The following is a 27604-nucleotide window of genomic DNA, read 5'->3' on the forward strand; positions in this document are numbered from 1 at the left end:
AGTTGGAACAATTTGAACAACAAAATTAATAAGGTGATGGTGGATACAAACCAAAGTATAAAAGAAATATTCATGAGTCCATACTGATACAGACAATGATTGATAAGTAGATAAATGTAGGAAAATAGATATATGTCCCATGCAGAAGAATTCCAAATAATTTAAGCATATACTCTGACTTCAAAGAGGTAGGGGCATAACTCCTCACTCCTTAAGTGTGGACTACAGATAGCGACTTCCTTCCCAAGAGTAGAATAGGGAAAGCTGTAAAAAAGAGTAAGTTTACAGTGGCAAAATCTGACCAAGAAGTGATTAATACTACCAAGTGATGAATGTCAATATCAACAGTGACACCATGTTGATAGTACGATATGTTGTGATTTTTACCTCTTTGGTCTTCCAGGAATATATAACTCAAGTCTAATCATAAGAAAAACATCAAACAAATCACACTTGAAGGACATTCTACAAAATAAGTACTTGTTAAAATTGTCAAGATTATCAAAAACAAGGGAAGTCAGTAACAGTAACAGCTAAAAGGAGCCTAAGGAAACAAAACAACTCAGTGTTATGTGCTATCCTAAATGGGATCCTGGAACAGAAAAAGGACATTAGGTAAAAATTAAGGAAATCTGAATAAAATATGGACTTTAGTTAATAATAATATAGCAACATTAGTTCATTAATTGTAACAAGTGCACCATACTAATATTAGATGTTAATAATAGGGGAAACTGGGTGAGGGGAATACGGGATCTCTCCCTATTATCCTTTTAATTTTTTCTGTAAATGTAAAGCTATTCTAAAGTAAAATGTTTATAAAAAAAGAGACACTGCCCTTGACTCTGAAAAATTCATGTTCTTGTGAAAAACCAGGAGTGGCAACAAATAGTTATAATGCAATGTGGTAGAGGTAACATTTTAGCTGTGCCTCGAAGAGTAAGAGTCAGCTCTGTGACAACGTGGAAGAAAAAACATTCCAGAGGGAACACACCAGGAGTAAGGGTTCAGAGGGAGGATATTTGAAAAACAGTAAAACAGTGTGTCTGAGGCGTGGAGAAGAGGGTAGACTCTACAAACGATGCTGAAACATCTTACGTTTATTTTTTTAAAAATGTTTAAAGTATACCAAAAGTTTCAAGCAGATTTATTGTTTCTTTCACTGTGGCTTCCCTGGTGGTGCAGTTGTTAAGAATCTGCCTGCCAATGCAGGGGACATGGGTTTGAGTCCTGGTCCAGGAAGATCCCACACGCCGCAGAGCAACTAAGCCCGTGCACCACAACTACTGAGCCTGTGCTCTAGAGCCTGTGGGCCACAACTACTGAACACGCGTGCCACAACTACTGAAGCCCATGCACCTAGAGCCCATGCTCCACAACAAGAGAAGCCACTGCAATGAGAAGCCCACGCACGGCAAGGAAGAGTAGTCCCCGCTTGCCACAACTAGAGAAAGCCCGTGCACAGCAATGAAGACCCAATGCAGACAGAGAGGTATCACCTCACGCCGGTCAGAATGGCCATTATCACAAAATCTAGAAACAATAAATACTGGAAATAGTGTGGAGAAAAGGGAACACTCTTGCACTGCTGGTGGGAATGTAAAATGATACAGCCACTATGGAGAACAGTATGGAGGTTCCTTAAAAAACTACAAAGAGAACTACCATACGACCCAGCAATCCCACTACTGGGCATATACCCTGAGAAAACCATAATTCAAAAAGAGACATGTACCCCAATGTTCATTGCAGCACTATTTACAATAGCCAGGACATGGAAGCAACCTAAGTGTCCACTGACAGATGAATGGATAAAGAAGATGTGGCACATATATACAATGGAATATTACTCAGCCATAAAAAGAAATGAAATTGAGTTATTTGTAGTGAGGTGGATGGACACAGAGTCTGACATACAGAGTGAAGTAAGTCAGAAAGAGAAAAACAAATACCGTGTGCTAACACATATATATGGAATCTAAAAAAAAAATGGTACTGATGAACCTAGTTGCAGGGCAGGAATAAAGATGTAGACATAGAGAATGGACTTGAGGACACAGGGTGGGAAGAGGAAGCTTGGGCAAAGTGAGAGTAGCATTGACATATATATACTACTGAATATAAAATAGTTGGCTGGTGGGAAGCAGCAGCATAGCACAGGGAGATCAGCTCAGTGCTTTGTGATGACCTAGAGGGGTAGGGTAGGGAGAATGGGAGGCAGGTTCAAGAGGGAGGGGATATGGGGACATATGTATGCATATGGCTGATTCACTTTGGTGTACAACAGAAGCTAACACAGCATTGTGAAGCAATTATACTCCAATAAAGATCTATTAAAAAAATGTTTAAAGTATACCAAAAGCGTCAAGCAGGTTTACTGTTTCTTTCACTGTGATCTGTTTTCCTGAACCACTACTTCAGTTAGTAGACACATATACTTTTAATAAACCAAAGGTCTCCCATGAAAACTTACAATATGGCCTGTACGATGACACTTTATTTATCCAGAAATTTTCTTTTCTCTTCATGTATTGGACTCTTTTTTGTTTTATTTTAAAGAAACATTCTAACACACTTCAAAATATATATTATCAGCTAAGGCAGATCCACTAAAACTAAATGATATCATGCTTTGCATAAGATTTACATTAAATATCATATGATCATGATATGCAGAAAACCAAGATACAAAGCAGGGATTAATTATTACTCAGAGAAAATGCCCACCTTCATTGCTTTACTGAGAGTTTAACTTGGGTTCTAAGAATTGCTCTTTAATTTGGCCATAGTCAAAGTAAATGAGCTACAGTGTTACACTATTTAAAGCAATGTTATGCATAAATATATCTTGTCAACAGACTTCTTGTTAAAACCTAATGCATTTTAATACATATTATTTTTAACTATGGGATATGCAGCTCTATGATTCAACCAAAATTTCATATATAATCAAAGTTTGCTTTATACTTTATTTCCCCAAATCAATGTCACAGGTAGATCTACTTAAGTTAGAAGTATTCATAATATTCAGTTGAATGTAAACTTTCATTAAAACTTTCACTAACTTCCTTTTGGATATCAAGAAATAATTATTCCTCCTTTTTGCATAAAGAAAAGGAGATATTTTTTGGAGAAAATGAATGTACAAAAATATAATAGCCCTGGGTAGCATTTACGAGAAAACAGTTCTATTACTGATTGTACCAAATAGCCTCGCTTACATGATTTTACCATTTGGGACCCAGTTTCCAGTCTCTAGGAGACTGTTTTCCAATCACCTCTTACTAGACAGTGTTTTAGTAACCTAGTGCTTCTAGAAAGGGGAAAGATGTGCTTACCAAGAATTAGCTCTACACTCCAAAGAATAAAGACTAGAAGTTCATCCTATTTTCTTTACAGAATAGATATTTTTTCATTATTTTCATTATTTTTTAATTCCTTTGTCTCAGTAACTACTGCTTGAAAAGCTATTTCAGTATAGATTAAGAGCAAAAAAGAAATAATAAAATATTCAATATTTATTGTAAAGAAAACCCAAGTACAGATAGTTATGTTTTTCACTGTTCCATTAAACAGGGAGGTAAAGTGCTAAAAGTGTTAATTTTCTATACGAAGACCTATTATATACAACAAAGCTGAAAACAAAACTAGTGCAAATCATACATGTGTACATCATAGGTACGTAATACATGATTAAATGTGTGTTTACTATTCAAGTGTACCATGTATTGCAATCGTCAGTTATTTACTGGGTCTAATATCTATCAAAGGCATTACCAAAGAGTATCTTACTTACTTAACTAAATTTCCTTTCAATCTGAATAATTACTATCCATCAAATGAATTTCATGAAATCAGATTTTGTTTTTAAGTCAAACTATATCATACCATAATTTCAAGATTTAAAGATGATGATTGTAAGATGAAGGTGACTACCACAAAACAATTTTCATATACGGGAAAACTACTTTAAGTGAATTAATGAACAAATGGAAATCTCTTTAAAGTATCTGATATCCTTTTCTTACTTTTATATATATGTTTCATTAAAATGATTGTTCAGGGACTTCCCTGGTGGTCCAGAGGTTAAGACTCCACGCTTCCACTGCAGGGGATGCAGGTTCGATCCCTCGTCAGGGAATTAAGATCCCACTTGCCATGCAGTGGGACAAAAATTAAAAAAAAAAAAAAAAGGAAAAAGATTGTACAAAGAATGTCACCAAGAAGAATCTCTCTTAATAAGATGAGAATAATGTCTTTAACTGCCTAAAGCATTGATCTTGATTCCCCCCCTTTTCTGTGTTGGAACCACTTTGAGAGAAGTATTCAATAACATAAAACAGGGAATGAATACAATATTTAACATGACATCATTTAACATGACAAAGAAGATGCATATTTGGATATAATTCTATGTTTTGCAAGTTGATTTCATACGTATTAGCTTGCCTCATTCAATTCTTGCAAAAATGCTATTAAATAAACAAGGCAAGCTTTACCATCACCATTTTATACATGAGGAAAGTGAAAGTTGTGGTGATTAAAATAAAGTCGTGACTAGTGAGCTGTAGATTCGTGATTACAGACAGTGTTCTGAACCTTGTTCTCATGCCCTTCTACCTTAGCAACCAGGTATGGGAATGAGTCCATGCAATGCATCTTACATAATTATTCAATTATTGTACCTGAAATTTTGTTATATTCAAGTTCATGAGAACACGTATATCAGGTTCATAGAGTGATAAATGAATAAAAAAGTAATTTTTCTAATTTGGAGCAAGACAGGAAGACAGAGGTAGATTTCATATATTCCATTTCAACATTCTAGGAAGTGTTCTCAAAAATTATACTGCTATAAAATATAAGCATAATTTTCTGAAACTGTAAACTCATTATTTCAAGTACTTTCAAAAGCTAACATTTCTATAATCCCCTAAGCCTATTTTCTTAAACCTTTCAAATGCATTTCAGGGCAACATGATTTGAAGGCAAGGAGGAATAAATTTCACCTATAGGAATCCACTTAGCATTTGGTTAAGCACTTCCTTCACCGCAAAAATTTAAAAAAAAATCAATATGCAGCACAAAAAATTAAACTTGAAATGTTAGTTTCATTACTTGCAAATGAAATATTGAAGACTGTGCTTACCTGTAACAGTTAGTTCAGTAGTTCTTCTCACAACAAAGCCTCCATATTTTAATTCACACGTATAATTTCCAATGTCGTCCTCTCTGACTTCTCTTATAAGCAGGGTATCTCTTTTGAATACAATACTTGGCCTCCATGCTTTTGTCCTACATTCCTACGTGAAGAACACAAAATTTTTATAGTATATATAGTAACTTAAAGTATTTAAAATAACTAAACTAAAAGCTTCTAAAGTTAGATTTTAAAAGAGCTAGAGTTTTGAATTAATGCTAAAGATTTTCAAAACTTCTCCACAACTCTGGGAAATCAGGTACCTCAATTTGAAAAAAGCACTTTTAGCAAAAGTCACTTTATTAACGTCTAACTTTAGTGTCTCTAAATCAGATATGTATTGATTTATTAGATATAAGAAAAGGACATTTATTAAGATTACTCCTGACATCATTTTTAGAAGCAAACAGTCTGCATTTGATGATTATGAAATTAACTACTTTGATACTGATAATATAAAATGAAATTTTTAGTGGAAAGCAGAAAAACTAATTCTATAGAGAAAAATGCTTTAGTTCAATATTTTAAATCTTTTAAGGCTGCATTTAGAAATAATTCAATCTTTTCATAGAATATATATTCTACAGTCCATGGAAGAAATGGCCATTATTTATATGCAAGGTCTTTATAGTCTCACAGTCTACCAAATTATGGTCTCTGCTTTAAGCTTTGGGTTATAATGATGTTGGCTCAGGAGATTTCTGTTTTTGCCAAACAGAAGTCCATTTTCTTTAGCCAGATTCAAAATCAATGGAATGAGGATAAAATAACTTTAAACCTTTTAACACTATTCAGAGGTAATATTATTTTGTTAAAAATTTATTGCCAAATCAAATTTATGCAGACCATTACTTTGATTATGTGTCTCAATGCCTATGTATAATTGGGGGACAATTATCTGGTTATTTCAGTCCAAAATATATACTTAATATCCTCATATTAGTTGCATAAACTGTCACAGTTGCATAAATTATACACTAAATGTATGCAATACACATTCCCTTGACTATGGAAAAATAATCTGAATTGTTACAAGACTTTTAAATTCCACATATACTGCATCTCCACCCATCACTTCACTAATTATGGTCTTTATAGCGTAAGGTCACAATGACTGGGGAGATGGTGGAAACATGACTAAAGGACCAATGTGAGGCCAGCCATTTAAAAAACTGAGTGTGTGACTCTGTGTGTGTGTGTGTGTGTGTGTGTGGCCTCTAATGTTTCAGCAAATTTTGAGATACTCTTTGCAAAAAGTGAGAGAAAAAGTGCATGACTCTTAAGATCAACTTATTGGCAAATGACAAAGAAATTGCATATTTAGAAGCTGAATGTACACATGAGTACTAGAAAAATATTTGTACTTGAAGACCTGGGGTCAAACTCCCCTAATACCTCTCCCCTTTGAGGAAATCATCAGGGCTTGCTTAGAATCCTCCTGTGGGAAGCAGGCAAACCACAGAAAATCAGGATGAGAAATATATAATTTAAAAACTTAAAAAGTAAATAAAGCTCACATGCACAGGAACAGAAATAGTGGGGCTAATATTTAAGGGCTATGTAATACTGTCTAATACAGAAACCAAGGGAAAAGTAGAAAAATATTTCAACAGTTCCCTTAATGTTCTGAATACTCCATTGTTTACTGTCAAGAATCAAAAGCAAGTCATTCAAAGAAGGGCATTACTAATTTTTGAAAAATCCTTTAAAAATTGTTAAAGATGTACTTTCTGTTTCATTTCTAACAAGTTTTGAATTCGTTACCAGTCCTGAGGGCTCATATTCTGTATACTGACATTTGTGAATCTAGTTACTAAAAGATCCAGCTTCCTAAATTCCTATTTCCAATTAGTTGGATAAAGCAAAAGTTTACATTAGGTATCTTTAAATCATGGAAAACATATTCCAGACAAATGTTCATAGCATCTATATTGTATTTTCTTGGGTATGTTCAATAACAAAAGTGTCTTTTATGATATAAATAAGTTGAAGAACATGTTCAAATCTTGAAATTCAGTCAAAGTCAATGATGTGACAGGAAGAACAGTATCTGATTATTCTGCTTAAGCCTAAAGTTGCTTCTGGTTTTTGAAAAGAAGTTAATCTAACACGATTTTTATAATTGTATACATTTTCATCAGATTTTTAAAAACATGTATGCTTTTATAAAAAAGGGATTAGGATATGCACAAAGATACTTCCATTAAACCAAATATTTCAATACAACTAGTGTACCATTTTATCACAGAAGCAAGTCAATCCTTTTTCTCCTTGTTTGGGGACATTTTGGACTGCTTATGTGAAGAGTTTGAAATAAATGCTTAATGCATTTTAGTTCCTGAAATTATCAACACAGATTATTATAGACTTGATAGGATTATCAGCATAAACTAGATATAAACATTAACACAGTAGTTTATTACAATGGAATAACAATACAAATATTGACTAGGATTATCAAAGCCCCTGGTTTAAAAACGTATAATGACCAGCACAACTTGCTGTAGTGTCTTAGGAAGGCGGAACTGAACCATATAACACCCATTTAAATGTTTTTATCCAACTTGCCCTAGAATAAGGTACACATTCATCTATTTATAAGCGATAAAATCATTCATAGTCCATACCTTATACCATAGGATTTCAGGTTCTCTGGATGGTAGTAAAAAATCTTCTATGTCACGGCATGAAATTTCCTTGCTTTTGCTAAGTTCAGCTTTATCAAAGTACTTCATCTTGGAATTGTAGCACAGTCCAGTGTCATTTTCACCCACTGTCAGTGAGATGGATACTTTCATACAGTAAGTGGAGTTTCTGTAATGAAGCAGAATAAATATGGTGACCTGGTGTGAACAAAAAGCAACTGCTGTAAAGGCAGTGTATTTACTTCACTCAAAAAGGGAGACAGGGAGAGAGGGAGAAAAACTCTACAGATAATTAATGTATGGTATCATGGCTTATTCCACAGGGCTCATCTTGTCAGCCAGCTAAACAATGCTTGGTTCTGTTCAACCATTTGTATATTTTTCATATGCTAGAAAACAAATTTTATATTATATAAAAGTTTGGTTTGAAAAACTGTTCAATAGACATTTTTATCTAGATTTTATCTAGGAAAATAAAATAAAGGAAGATTTAGGTCAAGAACGAAGTCAAGCCTGGTCATAATTACGCTAAAATTGGTAAATTCATACTCAGCCATAAAAAAGAATGAAATAATGCCATTTGCAGGGACACGGATGGACCTAGCGATTGTCATACTGAGTGAAGTAAGTCAGACAGAGAAAGACAAATACCATATGATATCACATATGCAGAATCTAAAAAAAAATGGCACAAATAAACTTATTTACAAAACAGAAATAGAGAAAGTCTGGTCGCAGTCAGCTGCATCTGCGCTGGACCTGAGGTGGGCTCTAATACAAAAGAAGCCATCTATGGACTATTGGAGAGGACTGTGCCTCACCAAAAGATAAAGAAACAGAAGGCTGGAGAATCTCCACTGCTAGTTTAAGGACCCAAGAAAGCTGAATTTTGAGCTGGAAGTTTTCCTAATAGGAAACATCCTTGGGGAGACCTTCAAGATGGCAAAGGAGTAAGACGCGGAGATCACCTTCCTCCCCACAAATACATCAGAAATACATCTACATGTGGAACAACTCCTACAAAACACCTACTGAACGCTGGCAGAAGACATCAGACCTCCCAAAAGGCAAGAAACTCCCCACGTACCTGGGTAGGGCAAAAGAAGAAAGAAAAAACAGAGACAAAAGAATAGGGACAGGACCTGCACCAGTGGGAGGGAGCTGTGAAGGAGGAAAGGTTTCCACACACTAGAAGCCCCTTCACGGGCGGAGACTGCAGGTGGCGGAGGGGGGAAGCTTCAGAGCCACGGAGGAGAGCGCAGCCACAGGGGTGCGGAGGGCAAAGCGGAGAGATTCCTGCAGAGGATCGGTGCCAACCAGCACTCACCAGCCCGAGAGTCTTGTCTGCTCACCCGCCGGGGTGGGCGGGGGCTGGGAGCTGAGGCTCGGGCTTCCGGCAGATCCCTGGGAGAGGACTGGGGTTGGCGGTGCGAACAGAGCCTGAAGGGGTTAGTGCGCCACGGCTGGCCGGGAGGGAGTCCGGGAAAAAGTCTGGAGCTGCCGAAGGGACAAGAGACTTTTTCTTGCCTCTTTGTTTCCTGGTGCACGAGGAGAGGGGATTAAGAGGGCCGCTAAAGGGAGCTCCAGAAACGGGCGCGAGCTGCAGCTATCAGCGCGGACACCAGAGACGGGCATGGGACACTAAGGCCGCTGCTGCCGCCACCAAGAAGCCTGTGTGCGAGCACAGGTCACTCTCCACACCTCCCCTCCCAGGAGCTTGTGCAGCCCACCACTGCCAGGGTCCCATGATCCAGGGACAACTTCCCCGGGAGAACACACGGTGTGCCTCAGGCTGGTGCAATGTCATGCCGGTCTCTGCCGCCGCAGGCTCGCCCCACATCCGTACCCCTCCCTCCCCCCGGCCTGAGTGAGTCACAGCCCCAGAATCAGCTGCTCCTTTAACCCCATCCTGTCCGAATGGGAACACACGCCCTCAGAGGACCTACACTTAGAGGCGGGGCTAAATCCTAAACTGAACCCCAGCAGCTGTGCGAACAAAGAAGAGAAAGGGAAATCTCTCCCAGCAGCCTCAGGAGCAGTGGATTAAATCTCCACAATCAACTTGATATACCCTGCATCTGTGGAATGCCTGAATAGACAATGAATCATCCCAAATAGAGGCAGTAGACTTTGTAAGCAACTGTAGACTTGGGGTTTACTTTCTGCATCTAATTTGTTTCTGGGTTTATGTTTATCTTAGTTTAGTATTTAGAGTTTATTATCATTGGTAAATTTGTTTATTGATTTGGTTGCTCTCTTCCTTTATTTTTACATGTAGATATATATACTTACTTCCTTTTTCTCTTTTTGTGAGTGCGTATGTGTATGCTTCTTTGTGTGATTTTGTCTGTATAGCTTTGCTTCTACCATTTGTCCTAGAATTCGGTCTGTCCATATTGTTTTTCTTTTTTTTATTACTTTTAAATTTTAAATATTTTTTTATTTTAATAACTTTATTTTATTTTACTTTTTTCTTTTGATACTTTTTCTCTCCCTTTTTTTCTGAGCCATGTGCCTGACAGGGTCTTGGTGCTCCAGCCGGGTGTCAGGCCTGTGCCTCTGAGGTTGGATAGCTGAATTCAGGACACTGGTCGACCAGAGACGTCCTGGCTCCACGTAATATCAAACAGCAAAAGCTCTCCCAGAGATCTCCATCTCAACACCAAGAAACAGCTCCACTCCACGAACAGCAAGCTACAGTGCTGGACACCCTATGCGAAACAACTAGCAAGACAGGAACACAACCCCACCCATTAGCACAGAGGCTGCCTAAAATCATAATAAGGTCACAGACACCCCCAAACACACCACCAGACACAATCCTACCCACCAGAAAGACAAGATCCAGCCTCATCCTCCAGAACATAGGCACTAGTCCTCTCCAGCAGGAAGCCTACACAACCCACTGAAACAAACTTAGGCACTGGGGGCAGACATCAAAAAATAACAGGCACTACGAACCTGCAGCCTGCAAAAAGGAGACCCCAAACACAGTAAGTAAAGGAAAATGAGAAGACAGAGAAACACACAGCAGATGAAGGAGCAAGGTAAAAACCCACCAGACTAAACAAATGAAGAGGAAATAGGCAGTCTACCCGAAAAAGAATTCAGAGTAATGATAGTAGAGAAGAACAAAATCTCAGAAATAGAATGGAGAAAATACAAGAAATGTTTAACAAGTACCTACAAGAACTAAAGAGCAAACAATGATGAACAAGACAATAAATGAAATTTAAAATTCTGTACAAGGACTGAATAGCAGAGCAACTGAGGCAGAAGAATGGATAAGTGACCTGGAAGATAAAATAGTGGAAATAACTACTGCAGAGCAGAATGTAGAAAAAAGAATGAAAAGAATTGAGGACCATCTCACAGACTTCTGGGACAAAATTAAACATACCAACATTCAAATTATAGGGGTCCCAGAAGAAGAAGAGAAAAAGAGAGGGACTGAGAAAATATTTGAAGATATTATAGTTGAAAACTTCCCTAATAATGGCAAAGGAAATAGTCAATCAAGTCCAGGAAGCACAGACAGTCCCATACAGGATAAATCCGAGGAGAAACATGCCAAGACACATATTAATCACACTGTCAAAAATTAAATACAGAGAAAAAGTATTAAAAGCAGCAAGGGAAAAACAACAAATAACATACAAGGGAATCCCCACAAGGTTAACAGCTGATCTTTCAGCAGAAACTCTGCAAGTCAGAAAAGTGTCAGGACATATTTAAAGTGATGAAACAGACAAACCTACAAACAAGATTACTCTACCCAGCAAAGATCTCATTCAGATTCGACAGACAAATTAAAGCCTTTACAGACAAGCAAAGCTAAGAGAAGTCAGCACCACCAAACCAGCTTTACAACAAATGCTAAAGAAACTTCTCTAGGCAGGAAACACAAGAGAAGGAAAAGACCTACAATAACAAACCCAAAACAATGAAGAAAATGATAATAGGAACATATATATCGATAGCTACCTTAAATGTAAATGGTTTAAATGCTCCAACGAAAGACATAGACTGGCTGAATGGATACAAAAAGAAGACCCATATATATGCTGTCTACAAGAGACCCAATTCAGACCTAGGGACACATACAGACTGAAAGTGAGGGGATGGAAAAAGATATTCCATGCAAATGGAAATTAAAGGAAAACTGGAGTAGCAATTCTCATATCAGACAAAATAGACTTTAAAAAAAAGACTATTAAAAGAGACAAAGAAAGACACTACATAATGATCAAGGGATCAATCCAAGAAGAGGATATAACAATTGTAAATATTTATGCACCGAACATAGGAGCACTTCAATACATAAGGCAAATGCTAACACCCATAAAAGGGGAAATCGACACTAACACAATCACAGTAGGGGACTTTAACAGCCCACTTTCACCAAAGGACAGATCATCAAAAATGCAAAGAAATAAGGAGACACAAGCTTTAAATGATACATTAAATAAGATGGACTTAAATGATATTTATAGGACATTCCATCCAAAAACAACAAAATACACTTTCTTCTCAACTGCTCATGGAAAATTCTCCAGGATAGATCATATCTTGGGTCACAAATGAAGCCTTGGTAATTTTAAGAAAACTGAAATCGTATCAAGTGTCTTTTCCAACCACAACACTATGAGACCAGATATGAATTACAGGAAAAAACCTGTAAGAAATACAAACACAGGGAGGCTAAACAACACACTACTAAATAACCAAGAGATCACTGAAGAAATCAAAGAGGAAATAAAAAAAACCCAGAAACAAATGACAATGAAAACACAACGACCCAAAACCTATGGGATGCAGCAAAAGCAGTTCTAAGAGGGAAGTTTATAGCAATACAATCCTACCTCAAGAAACAAGAAACATCTCAAATAAACAATCTAACCTTACATCTAAAGCAATTAGAGAAAGAAGAACAAAAAAACCCAAAGTTAGCAGAAGGAAAGAAGTCATAAAGATCAGAGAAGAAATAAATGAAAAAGAAATGAAGGAAACAGTAGCAAATACCAATAAAACTAAAAGCTGGTTCTTTGAGAAGATTAAAAAAAATTGATAAACCATTAGCCAGGCTCATCAACGAAGAAAGAGAGAAGACTCAAATCAATAGAAGTAGAAATGAAAAAGGAGAAGAAACAACTAACACTGCAGAAATACAAAGGATTATGAGAGATTACTATAAGCCATTATATGCCAGTAAAATGGACAACGTGGAAGAAATGGACAAATTCTTAGAAAAGCACAACCTTCTGGGACTGAACCAGGAAGAAATAGAAAATATAAACAGACCAATCACAAGCACTGAAATTGAAAATGTGATTAAAAATCTTCCAACAAACAAAAGCCCAGGACAAGATGGCTTCACAGGCGAATTCTATCAAACATTTAGAGAAGAGATAACACCTATCCTTCTCAAACTCTTCCAAACTATGGCAGAGGGAGGATCACTCCCAAACTCATTCTACGAGGCCACCATCACCCTGACACCAAAACCAGACAAATATGTCACAAAGAAAGAAAACTACAGGCCAATATCACTGGTGAACATAGATTCAAAAATCCTCAACAAAATAATAGCAGACAGAATCCAACAGCATATTAAAAGGATCATACACCATGATCAAGAGAGGTTTATCCCAGGAATGCAAGGATTCTTCAATATATGCAAATCAATCAATGTGATATATATATATCAATATTAACAAATTGAAGGATAAAAACCATATGATCTCAATAGATTCAGAAAAAGCTTTTGACAAAATTCAACACCCATTTATGATAAAAACCCTCCAGACAGTAGGCACAGAGGGAACTTTCATCAACATAATAAAGGCCATATATGACAAACCCACAGCCAACATTGTTCCCAATGGTGAAAAACTGAAACCATTCCCTCTAAGATCAGGGACAAGACAAGGTTGTCCACTCTCACTACTATTATTTAACATAGTTTTGGAAGTTTTAGCCACAGCAATCAGAGAAGAAAAAGAAATAAAAAGAATCCAAATTGAAAAAGAAGTAAAGCTGTCACTGTTTGCAGATGACATGATAGTATACATAGAGAATCCCAAAGATGCTACCAGAAAACTACTAGAGGTAATCAATGAATTTGGTAAAGTAGCAGGATACAAAACTAATGTACAGAAATCTCTTACATTCCTATACAGTAATGATGAAAAATCTGAAAGAGAAATTAAGGAAACACTCCCATTTACCACTGCAACAAAAAGAATAAAATACCTAAGAATAAACCTACCTAAGGAGACAAAAGACCTGTAGCAGAAAACTGTTAAGACACTGATGAAAGAAATTAAAGATAATACAAACAGATGGAGAGATACACCATGTTCCTGGATTGGAAGAATCAATATTGTGAAAATAACTATACTACCCAAAGCAATCTACAGATTCAATGCAATCCCTATCAAACTACCACTGGCAATTTTTACAGAACTAGAACAAAAAATTTCACAATTTGTATGGAAACACAAAAGACTCTGAATGGCCAAAGCATTCTCGAGAAAGAAAAACGGAGCTGGAGGAATCAGGCTCCCGGACTTCAGACTATACTACAAAGCGAAAGTAATCAAGATAGTATGGTACTGGCACAGAAACAGAAATATAGATCAGTGGAACAGGATAGAAAGCCCAGAGATACACCCATGCAGATATGGTCACCCTATTTTTGATAAAGGAGGCAAGACTATACAATGGATAAAAGACAGCCTCTTCAATAAGTCATTCTGGGAAAACTGGACAGCTACATGTAAAAGACTGAAATTAGAACACTCCCTAACACCATACACAAAAATAAACTAAAAATGGATTAAAGACCTAAATGTAAGGCCAGACACTATAAAACTCTTACAGGAAAACACCGGCAGAACACTCTATGACATACATCACAGCAAGATCCTTTTTGACCCTCCTAGAGAAATGGAAATAAAAGGAAAATAAGCAAGTGGGACCTAACAAAAATTAGTCTTTTACACAGCAAAGGAAACCATGCACCAGATGAAAAGACAACTCTCAGAATGGGAGAATATATTTGCAAATGAAGCAACTGACAAAGGATTAATCTCCAGAATTTACAAGCAGCTCATGCAGCTCAATATGAAAAAACCAAACAACCCAATCAAAAAATGGGCAGAAGACCTAAATAGACATTTCTCCAAAGAGGACATATAGATGGCCAAGAAGCAAATGAAAAGCTGCTCAACATCACTAATTATTAGAGAAATGCAGATCAAAACTACTATGAGTTATCCCCTCACACCAGTCAGAATGGCCATCATCAGAAAATCTACAAACAACAAATGCTGGAGAGGGTGTGGAGAAAAGGCAACCCTCTTGCACTGTTGGTGGGAATGTAAATTGATACAGCCACTATGGAGAACAGTATGGAGGTTCCTTAAAAAACTAAGAAAAGAACTACCGTACTACCCAGCAATCCCACTACTGGGCATATACCCTGAGAATACCATAACTGAAAAAGAGTCAAGTACTGCAATGTTCATTGCAGCTCTATTTACAATAGCCAGGACATGGAAACAACCTAAATGTCCAGCGACAGATGAATGGGTAAAGAAGATGTGGCCCATATATACAATGGAATATTACTCAGCCATAAAAAGAAACGAAACTGAGCTATTTGTAGTGAGGTGGATGGATCTAGAGTCTAACATATAGAGTGAAGTCAGAAACAGGAAAACAAATACTGTACGCTAACACATATGTATGGAGCCTAGAACAACAACAACAACAAAAGGTTCTGAAGAACCTAGGAGCAGGACAAGAATAAAGACGCAGACGTAGAGAATGGACTTGATGACACGGGGAGGGGGAAGGTAAGCTGGGATGAAGTGAGAGAGTGGCATGGACATATATATATTTTACATTTACCAAATGTAAAATAGATAGCTAGTGGGAAGCAGCCACATAGCACAGGGAGTTCAGCTCCGTGTCTAGTGACCACCTAGAGGGGTGGGATAGGTAGGGTGGGAGGGAGACGCAAGAGGGAGGGGATATGGGGATATATGTATACATATAGCTGATTCACTTTGTTATAAAGCAGAAACTAACACACCATTGTAAAGCAATTATACTCCAATAAAGATGTTATGAAAAAGTAAAAAACCAAAAAATGGAAATAGAGTCGCAGGTGTAGAAAACAAACTAATGGTTACCAAGGGGGAAATGGGGGGAGGGATAAATTTGGAGATTGGGACTGGCATATACACACTACTATATATAAAACAGATAACTAATAAGAACCTACTGTGTAGTACAGGGAACTCTCTACTCAATACTCTGTAATGATATACATGGGAAAAGAATCTAAAAAAGAGTGGATAGGGACTTCCCTGGTGGTCCAGTGGTTAAGACTCTGTGCTTCCAATGCAGGGTGCACGGGTTCGATTCCTGGTCAGGGAACTAAGATCCTGAGTGCCACACGGTGCGGCCAAAAAATAAAAATTAAAAAAACAAAAATAAAAAGAATGGATATACGTATAACTGATTCACTTTGCTGTACAGCAGGAACTACCACAACGTTGTAAATCAACTATACTCCAATACAGATTAGTTTAAAATAAAATAGAATTGGTAAACTGAACAAAGAAGGAGAAAAATGTAACTGACCTATTAAGCATAATGGAAGAATGTGAGAAGGGCATTCTGCGGACCTCTGATTTACAGTCAGTCAGTCAGAAGTGGAGGTAATATTGTGGACTAGCAATTAGCATCTGAATTGTGTGTGTCACGGGTGGGGGCAGTCACGTGAAACTGAGCCCTTAACCTGTAGGATCTGATGCTAAGTCCAGGTAAACAGTGTCCGAAATGAACTGAATTGTAGGACATCCAGCAGGTTGAAGAATTGCTTGGTGTGGGAAAAACCCCACATAACTGGTATGAGAAGTGTTGAGAGTAGAGGAGAAAAACAGAGTTTTCCATTACTGTTAGTTATTCAGCTTTATATTGGGTAACAAAGAAAATTTCCACAAAATTAGAATTTAGGGCTACTGATTGTAGATTTCTCTAGCTTCATATAATATGTACTCTACAAGTATATCTAAAATATTTAATAGGTGAAACCATCAGCCATTAAACAGTCAATTAGTAGCCTGAAAAATGTCCTGAGAGAATGTGCTTAGGTATTTTGCTAGAATGATGAGACATATTCCCTGCTTCCAGTCCCTCACACTCCAGAAGTGATACACAAGTAAATAGTTAAAATTCAAGGTGGTAAGAACTACAAAGGGGTATGTACCACACAGTAGTGTCAGAGAAAGAAACAAGAAGACCTCAATAATTGTGATATCTGGGTATCTTAAAGTGTGAGTAAGAATTTAACAATTTTAAGAAAGGTTATTTCAGAGAATAGTATGCACAAAGGCTTGAAGGCATGACACAACTTGGCATGTTTGAGGAATTGCAAAAAATTTGGTGTGGCTGGGTTATAAAATAGTGGTAAAGGAACAGCAGGAACTGAGACTGGAGGTGCGGGCAGGAGCCAGACTTAAAGTCCTGTAAAGCCACCATAAGGACTTTGGACTTTATGCTGGGAAATGATGACATTTGGATTTTGGAAAGATTTCTCTGACTGTAGTGAGATAAATGGATTGGATTGGATTGCAAGGAGGGCTAAGTACAGTGAGACAAATTAGAAAGCAACTGCATTCATTCAGGAAAAAAAAGGCAACTCCAACAAAGGCAATGCCCAGTGAGATAGGAAGGAGGGATCATGTTCAAAATATATTAAAGATATAGAATAATGTAACAGTGAAGGAGTGAAGGAAAGAGAGAGGCATACAAGATGATAAAGAATTTTTTCAGATGAGTATATGAAAGGTAGAGTCAATCTTTTAGTATGCAAGATACTGAAAAGGAAACAGCTTTGAGAGAAAGGAAAGTGTGTTAAATTTTAGCTTGAGCTTCACACTCAAGAGGGGGAAAAAATCCTCTTTGGAGCTGCCAGCGATATTGCTCATGCATTATTTATTAATTTAACTCCAGTACAGACTGGAGCATGACCTACTCAGGCTCATTTTAAGATAATTTTTTCAGAAAAAAATACCTAAGTTATTAACTATCTTAGGATGCATTCAAATGTGTGTTAAGAAAATATTCAAGGTTTTAGAAAAATACTGATATGTGTAGAACACGTTAGAATTCTTAAAGAACAGACTTTTCTAGGAAGTAAATCAGTGAATTCTAATCTTGAACCTTCCACATTAATCTTACAAATGCAGGAATTTTTCTATTCAAACTTATACTGTTGTCGATTTCCCCACACCTCCTTGTATCAAATACCGGGCCTTTTTTTTCTTACAGGCAGTTGGGTTAAGAGTAAGATCTCTAAAGCCCAACTGCAGAGTTTCAGATTCCAGCCCAATCACTCATTACTTTTGAAATTAGGGAAAGTTACTTGACTCAGCCTTCCATTTCCTCATTTGTACAAGGAGAAAATAATACCAAAGACCTCACAGGTTGCTGTGGGAATCAAGCATGTTAAAACACAGTGTCAGTCTTTTAGTGAGCACTCAGTAAGTATTACAGCTTATCATCAGTACTGCGTCTCTTTTTCCTACTTCCTTTATATTTCTATTTTGCAGTAGGGCTAAACAGTGTTTGTTTACAAGGCAGGTTAGATAGGCAATATCACTGTGACGATGCCTTCAGTTCTGTGGTGTTTAATGACTGTGAAGCGTAAGAATCCAGATAAGTCCTGGGATACCTGATTGCGTTGGACAAGAATGAGAAAAGTTTATGAAAAATACGACTCTTTACCTCAGCCACCCCCTCTTGATCTACTATAAATGCAACTGACCCCTAATTTTCAGAAAGTGGCTCCAGACGAACACCCTTAGATGTTCTTATTTTCCTGTCTTTTATTCCCTAGCTTTGTGAGGTGACTGCTGATTTACTACTGTCTGGTAATGTCTGGAATTCCAGACTCCCCAGGATAGCACTATTTTCAAATTACTTTCCATGTTTTAATACTTGTTTACTGTTTCTGTTCATCAAGAGGTGATTTAAAAAGCTAAAAATAAAGCAGCATCCAATGAATGCTACAGTCCTATTTACTGAGAAGAGCTAACAGGAAGCAAGCAACTTGTGACACATTAACAAACATATGATCCCCCTGAGGGGAATTAGACACTCTCAAAGTCAAGAGTCCCATCCGACATCATTAAATTTGCAGCACGACTGCTACAGCACTGTGGCTCTCTGCAGTCGGGGAAATACCGTGGAATGCGGTAAATGGGGAAAAAATGCTCCTCCAGGATTTACGGTAAAAAATCATCAGCACATATATACTCAGCTTCTATTGTTTTAACAGATTAGCTGCAATCTAGGCAAAAGTTAAATCATGACTGCTGGTTCCAATGTTTATAAAATGGGTAGAGAGAGACAGGATATTACAGGCATGTGGACAAAACAGTTGTTCATAAATGAGAGTCAAAACTCATCTTTTCGTGAAGAAATGATATTAAGGTGAAATTTTTTCAAAACCTAGTTTTCTCTGGCAAGGGTAACCCTGCAGGACCCACCAAGTACACAAAATGTATTGTACAAACAGTTTAGAGAGAGCTACTTCTTTCAGCCTCCTGAGGTTACAGCAAAGAGACCCAAAGCCTAAAGAAGTCAATGATTTGTCTAAGTTCTACTAATTGGTGGCAGAAATGGGATTAGAACTCATATCTCCTAACCTCTAATTCATTGGTCTCTTCTATATACTACTGAAGATAAGTAGTGCTGGGTTAGCACACATAAACTATATACACATTGTTTAAAACAAAAGAAAGTTACCTACTCTTAGCCCTGATTTTATATTATTTTATATTCTAGAATAGATGCCTACTGGAGAAAGGCAGAACATGCTCTAACTTAGATTTCTTTGAAAAGTTAGGTCCTTAAGCTCCCAAACATCTAATAAAGAATAAGATGGAGCAAGCAGCAGGTATTAAAGAAATATCATGGTTTCTTCAGCTCTTTCTACTACACACTTTCTATATATATATATATATATATATATATATATATACTTGTAAAAGAAATGGCTTCTGAAAGGACTGGCTTAGGGCCCTGTCTTATCAGGAAGAAGGAAATCTAGCCTAAATCCAGTGCAGATACTGGGGATTATCAAATATTTTTGGACATAATCAAGAAGTAAATCTATGACACAAAAAATAAAGTTAGAATACTTTCTGGAAGTAGTCTCTGGAAGTCAGTACAGTGTATCGAAGTTCTCCATAGGTTCCTTAGTGGTGTGTTACTTTGAAAAAGTGAAAGATTCTGAATTGGCATGCATGGGAGCCACCAGAGATTTTATAATTTATCTTTTGAAGGATGACAACATCACGCAGCTACAGATTGAGGTGTGGAAATTTGGGTAGTGCAGGCAGGGGGTAAGAAAGAAAAATATGTGTGGGAAGAGAAATTTTGTATATTGCCTAATTAGCTATAGAGTAAAATAAAAGCCACTTTATGCCATACCTAAGGGTAGCACAGTTTCGATCATTCTGTAATCACACCCCCTATGCATGATAAACCATAACACTCAGTGTTTCTCTCCACTCTAACAGAATTACCAGTAACATGATTGTTAAATATGTCCTCTAACGGCGGCGCCACTAAACACTTGACCTGTATATTATGTTAATTTCCTGGTCCCTAGGGGAAATAATAACATTTCCATAATGTTTGGAAATCTCTTCCCACTTATGAAGTGCTGAGAAAGACAGGGATTTGATCAATGTTTTTTAAGGATTAAGTTGTTTTAGGCTTCTATGTTTTATATGGTTTACTCTAACATTCACTGGTCATTTTTCAAGTCATAATCTTTTGTACATAATTTTTGTGTGTGAAAACAAAAGCATAGAGTATTCTTGAAGGGTTACAAACATTTGGGCACTGAAAAGCAGCACAGAGGGATGGAAGATCTGAAAGTTCAGTTACTACAGAACGGAGAAGAACTCCATTGTTTGGAAGGTGACTCCTTAACCATAAATGTGACTGTACTGTTTAATCTTTCGTTGTGAAAATAAAACGTTGGGAATCAAAAATGTCAGGGTTAGATTGTGGAAGGAACCTCTTACAGTTTGTTAAGCCTTAAATATACTTTGACAGTTTATTTCTAATCTTAAAGCCTTTCAATTTTTCTATCTGTAATTTTTCTTCTATCAGTCCTTATGGTGATGCCTGAAGCTATGTGTGTGGCCCCTCTATCTTATCTTTCTTACACACACTATGCTTACAGCTCCTGACACTAAATGTGAAATTTGTTTGGATTAGGTTTGCTTTTCAGAAGAGCTCTGGAGGACCTATTGATTTAACTGTGGTTGAAATCAGTGCTTCTGAAAAGATTAGAGTAAGAACACTGAGCAACTGATAAGACTTAAAATGCCAATTTATTGCCTTCTTGTTTGAAATTCTTTCTTAATAATTTAACCTGTAAGTTGAACTTCATCCTCAATCTTCTGCTAACTATAAATTCAAAATAATTATCTCCCACTTTCTGACAGAAAGTGAATAATATAATTTTATCATTTTAATTTTTCTAGCCTAGTATTCCTGGAATATTAGACTTGAGGAGGCGTCAGTGTGTGAAATTCCAGTCTAGTATTTCTCCACCTGAGTTATTCTTGGGCACGAGAACTTTCAAACTTCACCACTATAGACCCCAAGGTCTCCTTCTAGACCTCTTCTGGAGGGAAAGAAAAAGAGAGAGAGAGAGATTAAACAAACAAACAAACAAACATGTCACTGAAGGAAACTGAGGCTCAGGAAGCGGTCTCAAGGTCATATAAATGACAAATTTCTTCAGAGAAGCTATGGCTGACCTCCTCTATCACTATCCATTTTATCTCTGTTTATTTTCTTCATAACAATCACAATTTGTAATTAACTGTTTTCCCTTATTTTGCTGCCTCCGCTGTTAATATGTATTCTTCTCCTAATAGGTAAAATGAGAGAGATAGCTGTATGCTGTTTGAATTCTTAAAGGCATATATTTTTAACAAGGTAAAATTCACGCAACATAAAATTAACCGTTTGAAAGTGCACAGTGAAGTGTCATTTAGTACATCCATAATGTTGTGCAGCCATCACCTCTTATTCTAAGACATTTTCATCATTCAAAAAGGAAATCCATACCCATTAGCAATCACTCCCCATTTCTCCATCCCCATAGCCCCTGAAAACCACCAATCTGCTTTCTGTCATTATGGATTTGCTTACTTGCAATATTTCATATAAAAGAAATCATACAATATGTGGACTTTTGTGTCTGGTTTCTTTCCCTTAGCATAATATGTTCAAGGTTCATTCCCGCTACAGTATGTATCTGTACTTCCCTCCTTGTTTTGGCTTAATAATAGCCTACTGTATGGATATATCATATTTAGTTTCTTGGTATATAAGCTGATGAACATTTGAGTTTGTTTCCACATTTTGGCTATTGAGAATAATGCTGCTATGAACATTCACCTACAAGTATTTGTTTGAGTGTCTTCTTTCAGTAGTTTTGGGTGCATACTTAGAAGTGGAAATGTTGAGTCATATGGTTATGCTATGCTTAACTTTTAAATGATTCAGGCACTTTAAAAAAAATCTCTTAGGCTCTTTCTCCCTTTCTGAACACTCCAGTTTCTTCTGACACATGGAGAATAATCCATTATAAGAATTTGTTCAGCGATGGCCAATGCAGCATAAGGACTTAAGAAGCCTAATGATTTCCCTAAGTGTCTTGTACAGTGCCAGACATATAACAGGCACTCTCAATAAACATTTGTTAAATGAATGAATGAATGAACTATTAGTTAATGGCTACGAAATTCTGATTTACATTTATTTTTTGCTTAATCGCTCTAAACAACCCTCACCTACATCCTACTGCACTACTTTTCCCTCCTCTCCCTGTACGCTTCTTTGACATAGCACACACTTCTTGACAGTGGATGTGGTAAGCAAATGTCTCTTCCAGGCCAGGCAAAAACTGTAACACAGCTATAAAGACTTCCTGGCAATGAATAGCTACTTGCAACCACCTGATTATCTCTTCCCACCCTGCATACAACAGACCTTCTTTTCAGCATAGTTGACCTCCTTGATTTGAAAGATATCCCACTACTGGGCATATACCCTGAGAAAACCATAATTCTCAAAGAGTCCTGTGCCACAATGTTCACTGAAGCTCTGTTTACAATAGCCAGGACATGGAAGCAACCTAAGTGTCCATCAACAGAGGAATGGATAAAGAACATGTGGTACATATATACAATGGAATACAACTCAGTCATAAAAAGGAATGAAATTGGGTCATTTGTAGAGACGTGGATGGATCTAGAGACTGTCATTATGAGTGAAGTAAGTCAGAAAGAGAAAAATAGAAATCGTATATTAACACATATATGTGGAATCTGAAAAATTTTGTATAGACGATCTTATTTACAAAGCAGAAATAGAGACACAGACGTGGAGAACAAACATGGATACCAAGGGGGAAACGGGGTGGGATGAATTGGGAGATTGGGATTGACATATACACACTATTGATACTACGTATAAAATAGATAACTAATGAGAACCTACTTTATAGCACAGGGAACTGTACTCAATGCTCTGTGGTGACCTAACTAGGAAGGAAACCCAAAAAAGATTTATGTATACATGTATCTCCTCTTTGCTATACAGTAGAAACTAACACAACATTGTAAAGCAACCATACTCCAATAAAAATTAAAAACAAAAAACAAAATCCCAATACTGCATTGTATACTTGAAAGTTGCTAAGAGAGTAGATCCTAGATGTTCTCACAAGAGAAAAAAAAAGAAGTTAAATATGTGAAGTGATGGATGTGTTAACTAATCATATTGTGGTAATTATTTCAGAGTCTGTCTGTATATCAAAATGTTTTGTTGTACACCTTAAACTAACACAATGCTATGTGTCAATTGTATCTCAATAAACCTGGAAGAAAAGAAAACAGATAAATAAATTTTTTAAAAAAGAAAGATAAAGGAAAGATAAGGGAACAGAAGAATAAATGTGTGAGCCACATTTGCGTCAGTTGCTAATCACTTTTTTCTCTCCAAGCATCACACAGGCAGTTTTTTCTAACGTGATTATAATAGTTCTTGCACTCTTAAATCTTGCTCCTAGAATGTTGTGGAAAAGAGGTGAACCAGGATCCAGACACATGGCTAATTCTACACCCCACCTCTCATTTTATAATGAAAATTCCAGGGAAACTTCCATTAGAGTAAAAGAAAGTCTACACTGATCTTTAAAGAAGACAGAGAACTACCAGAGTCTGCTGAAATTTACCCATGTACAAATAGATTTTTCAGAGTTATATTAATTTTCTGAAATTTAAAAACATATCAATACTTTTTCCGCTACTGTGTGTAAACCAAATCTGGACAATGTCAGCAAATAGCTGCTATAAATCAGTGATTTTTTTTTCTACTAATACTTCTCTAAACATTTTTGGAATATAATAATGGCATACCTTTTATTCATTTTTATTTTGCAGGTCAGTATTTCCTGATAATAGCTTTGCTTTCCTTGACTTCAAAATAAAAATATAAGTGATAAGTAAAATTAACTGTGAAGATGGTAAATAAACTTAGTGATAATGGGCATTTATATTGTATACTTAACTACACATAGTAGACAAAACCTGAATCTATTCCACAAAATCGACCAAGGTGCAGATTTCCAGACTCTGGAGACTGGTGTAATTTTGAAGACACAGTGTTTACCAAAATTTGCAGTCAGAGTTCTCATGTAGAGTGACTTCTTTGAACTTAGCATATTTAGAAAGTTACCCTACTTCTACAGACACAAAGAAGATAGAACAGTGTATCTGTATCCGGGAAAACTATTCCTCACTCAAGAAAGGTTTGGGGGAAATGGAAATGGAAGTTAGATATTCTCCTTGAAGAATAGATTGCAGCCACCTTCCTGAATTCACATGTTCACAGCACCGAGTGCTCCAATTTGAAGATAACATGTGAGATCCTGCTTGCTTTTCCATCGCTTTCCAATGTCATATTTTTCAATTCTTTCCCCTCCTTTTCTGTTGTTATGGTTTGAGGCAGTTTCATTCTATGTAAATTCAGCATACTGCCTCTTAAACGTCTCATAGCAAAGGCAAGCCATTTCACAGAAACAAAACAAAACCATTGAGCAGGGGACACTCAAAATAATACAGGAATTAATATATTAACTATCATTTATTAGAAGAGTGAATTAAATATCATTTATTGAGCATTTAAAATGCATTCATTCAGTCAATACATATTTACTGAGCAAAAACTATGTGCTTGGCCCAGCTGGGGATAAAGCAGTGAATATACAAAGTATTTGGTTTTATGACACTTATATTCTACTGAGAGGAAATGGTGGGGGAAAGAACATTGCGCAAAAAGCTTTATACAAAACTAATTCACACCCATTATTATAACTATTAAAAAAAAAGGAAAACAAGTTTTGGCTAAGATATGGAGAAGTTGGAACCCTTGTGCATTACTGCTGGGAACGTAAAATAGTGCAGCTGCTATGGAAAACCAGTTTGGAGGTTCTTCAAAAAGTTAAACAAAGAATTACCACATGATCCAGCAATGCCACCCCTAGTTATATACCTAAAAGAATTGAAACCAGAGATGTATACAGATACTTGTACAACAATGTTCATAACAGCATTACTCACAATAGCCAAAAGGTGAAAAAAACTCAAATGTCCACCAAAAGATGAAGGAACAAAACATGGTATATACATACAATATTATTTGGACTTTAAAAGAATGAAATTCTGATACTGGTTACAAAATGGATGAAGCCTGAAAACATTTTGCTAAGTGAAATAAGTCAAGACACAAAGGACAAATACTGTATGACTCCATTTACATAATATACCTAGAATAGGAAAATTCCTAGAGATAAAATGAGAATAGCAGCTACCCTGTGCTGTGGTGGGGAGGAAGGAATGGGCAATCACTGTTTAATGGGTACAGAGTTTCTGTTTGGGATGAAGAAAAATATCTAGAAATGGATAGTGGTGATGATTGAGCAACACTGTGGATGTAATTAATGCCACTAAATTGTAGAATTAAAAATGGTAAATTTTGTTATGCATATTTTACCACAATAAAAAATTAAATTTTACATTTTATGTGGGAGAATCTTATGATATGTGAATTATATCTCAATAAAGTTATCCTTATTTATTAACATCTTTATTGGAGTATAATTGCTTTACAATGGTGTGTTAGTTTCTGCTTTACAACAAAGTGAATCAGTTATACATATACACGTTCCCATATATCTTCCCTCTTGCGTCTCCCTCCCTCCCATCCTCCCTATCCCACCCCTCTACATGGTCACAAAGCACCAAGCTGATTTCCCTGTGCCATGTGGCTGCTTCCTACTAGCTACCCACCCTACGTTTGGTAGTGTACATATATCCATGCCACTCTCTCACTTTGTCCCAGCTTACCCTTCCCCCTCCCCATATCCTCAAGTCCATGCTCTAGTAGGTCTGGTTTTACTTCCGTCCTACCCCTAGTGTCTTCATGACATTTTATTTTCTTAGATTCCATATATATGTGTTAGCATATGGTATTTGTTTTTCTCCTTCTGACTTATTTCACTCTGTATGACAGACTCCAGGTCTATCCACCTCATTACAAATACCTCAATTTCGTTTCTTTTTATGGCTGAGTAATATTCCATTGTATATGTGTGCCACATGTTCTTTATCCATTCCTCTGTTGATGGACACTTAGGTTGCTTCCATGTCCTGGCTATTGTAAACAGAGCTGCAATGAACATTTTGGTACATGACTCTTTTTGAATTATGGTTTTCTCAGGGTATATGCCCAGGAGTGGGATTGCTGGGTCATATGGTAGTTCTATTTGTAGTTTTTTAAGGAACCTCCATACTGTTCTCCATAGTGGCTGTATCAATTTACATTCCCACCAGCAGGGCAAGAGGGTTCCCTTTTCTCCACACCCTCTCCAGCATTTATTGTTTCTAGATTTTCTGATGATGCCCATTGTGACTGGTGTGAGATGATATCTCATTGTAGTTTTGATTTGCATTTCTCTAATGATTAATGATGTTGAGCATTCTTTCATGTGTTTGTTGGCAATCTGTATATCTTCTTTGGAGAAATGTCTTTTTAGGTCTTCTGCCCATTTTTGGATTGGGTTGTTTGTTTTTTTTGTAATTGAGCTGCATGAGTTGCTTGTAAATTTTGGAGATCAATCCCTTGTCAGTTGCATCATTTCCAACTATTTTCTCCCATTCTGCAGGTTGTCTTTTGGTCTTATTTATGGTATCCTTTGCTGTGCAAAAGCTTTTAAGTTTCATTAGGTCCCATTTGTTTATTTTTGTTTTTATCTCCATTTCTCTAGGAGGTGGGTCAAAAAGGATCTTGCTGTGATTTATGTCATAGAGTGTTCTGCCTATGTTTTCCTCTAAGAGTACGATAGTGTCTGGCCTTATGTTTAGGCCTTTAACCAACTTTGAGTTTATTTTTGCGTATGGTGTTACGGAGTGTTCTAATTTCATACTTTTACATGTACCTGTCCAGTTTTCACAGCGCCACTTATTGAAGAGGCTGTCTTTTCTCCACTGTATATTCTTGCCTCCTTTATCAAAGATAAGGTGACCATATGTGTGTGGGTTTACCTCTGGGCTTTCTATCCTGTTCCACAGGTCTATATTTCTGTTTTTGT

General features: G+C 36.8%; 1 protein-coding gene across 2 annotated transcripts in view; it reads right to left on the minus strand.

The window, feature by feature from the left end:
* The window catches only part of IL1RAPL1 (interleukin 1 receptor accessory protein like 1), a 1372082-nt gene that overhangs the window by 539192 nt on the left and 805286 nt on the right, over window positions 1-27604 (minus strand). For both annotated transcript variants that reach the window (XM_067024255.1, XM_067024256.1), the window contains 2 exons: window positions 7828-8014; window positions 5150-5303 (listed from right to left, as the gene is read on the minus strand). In XM_067024255.1, the coding sequence (XP_066880356.1) occupies window positions 5150-5303; window positions 7828-8014 (341 nt within the window). The remainder of the gene's footprint in view (window positions 1-5149; window positions 5304-7827; window positions 8015-27604) is intronic.

This window comes from Kogia breviceps, chromosome X (genome assembly GCF_026419965.1).
Source record: "Kogia breviceps isolate mKogBre1 chromosome X, mKogBre1 haplotype 1, whole genome shotgun sequence".
Lineage (NCBI taxonomy): Eukaryota > Metazoa > Chordata > Mammalia > Artiodactyla > Physeteridae > Kogia > Kogia breviceps.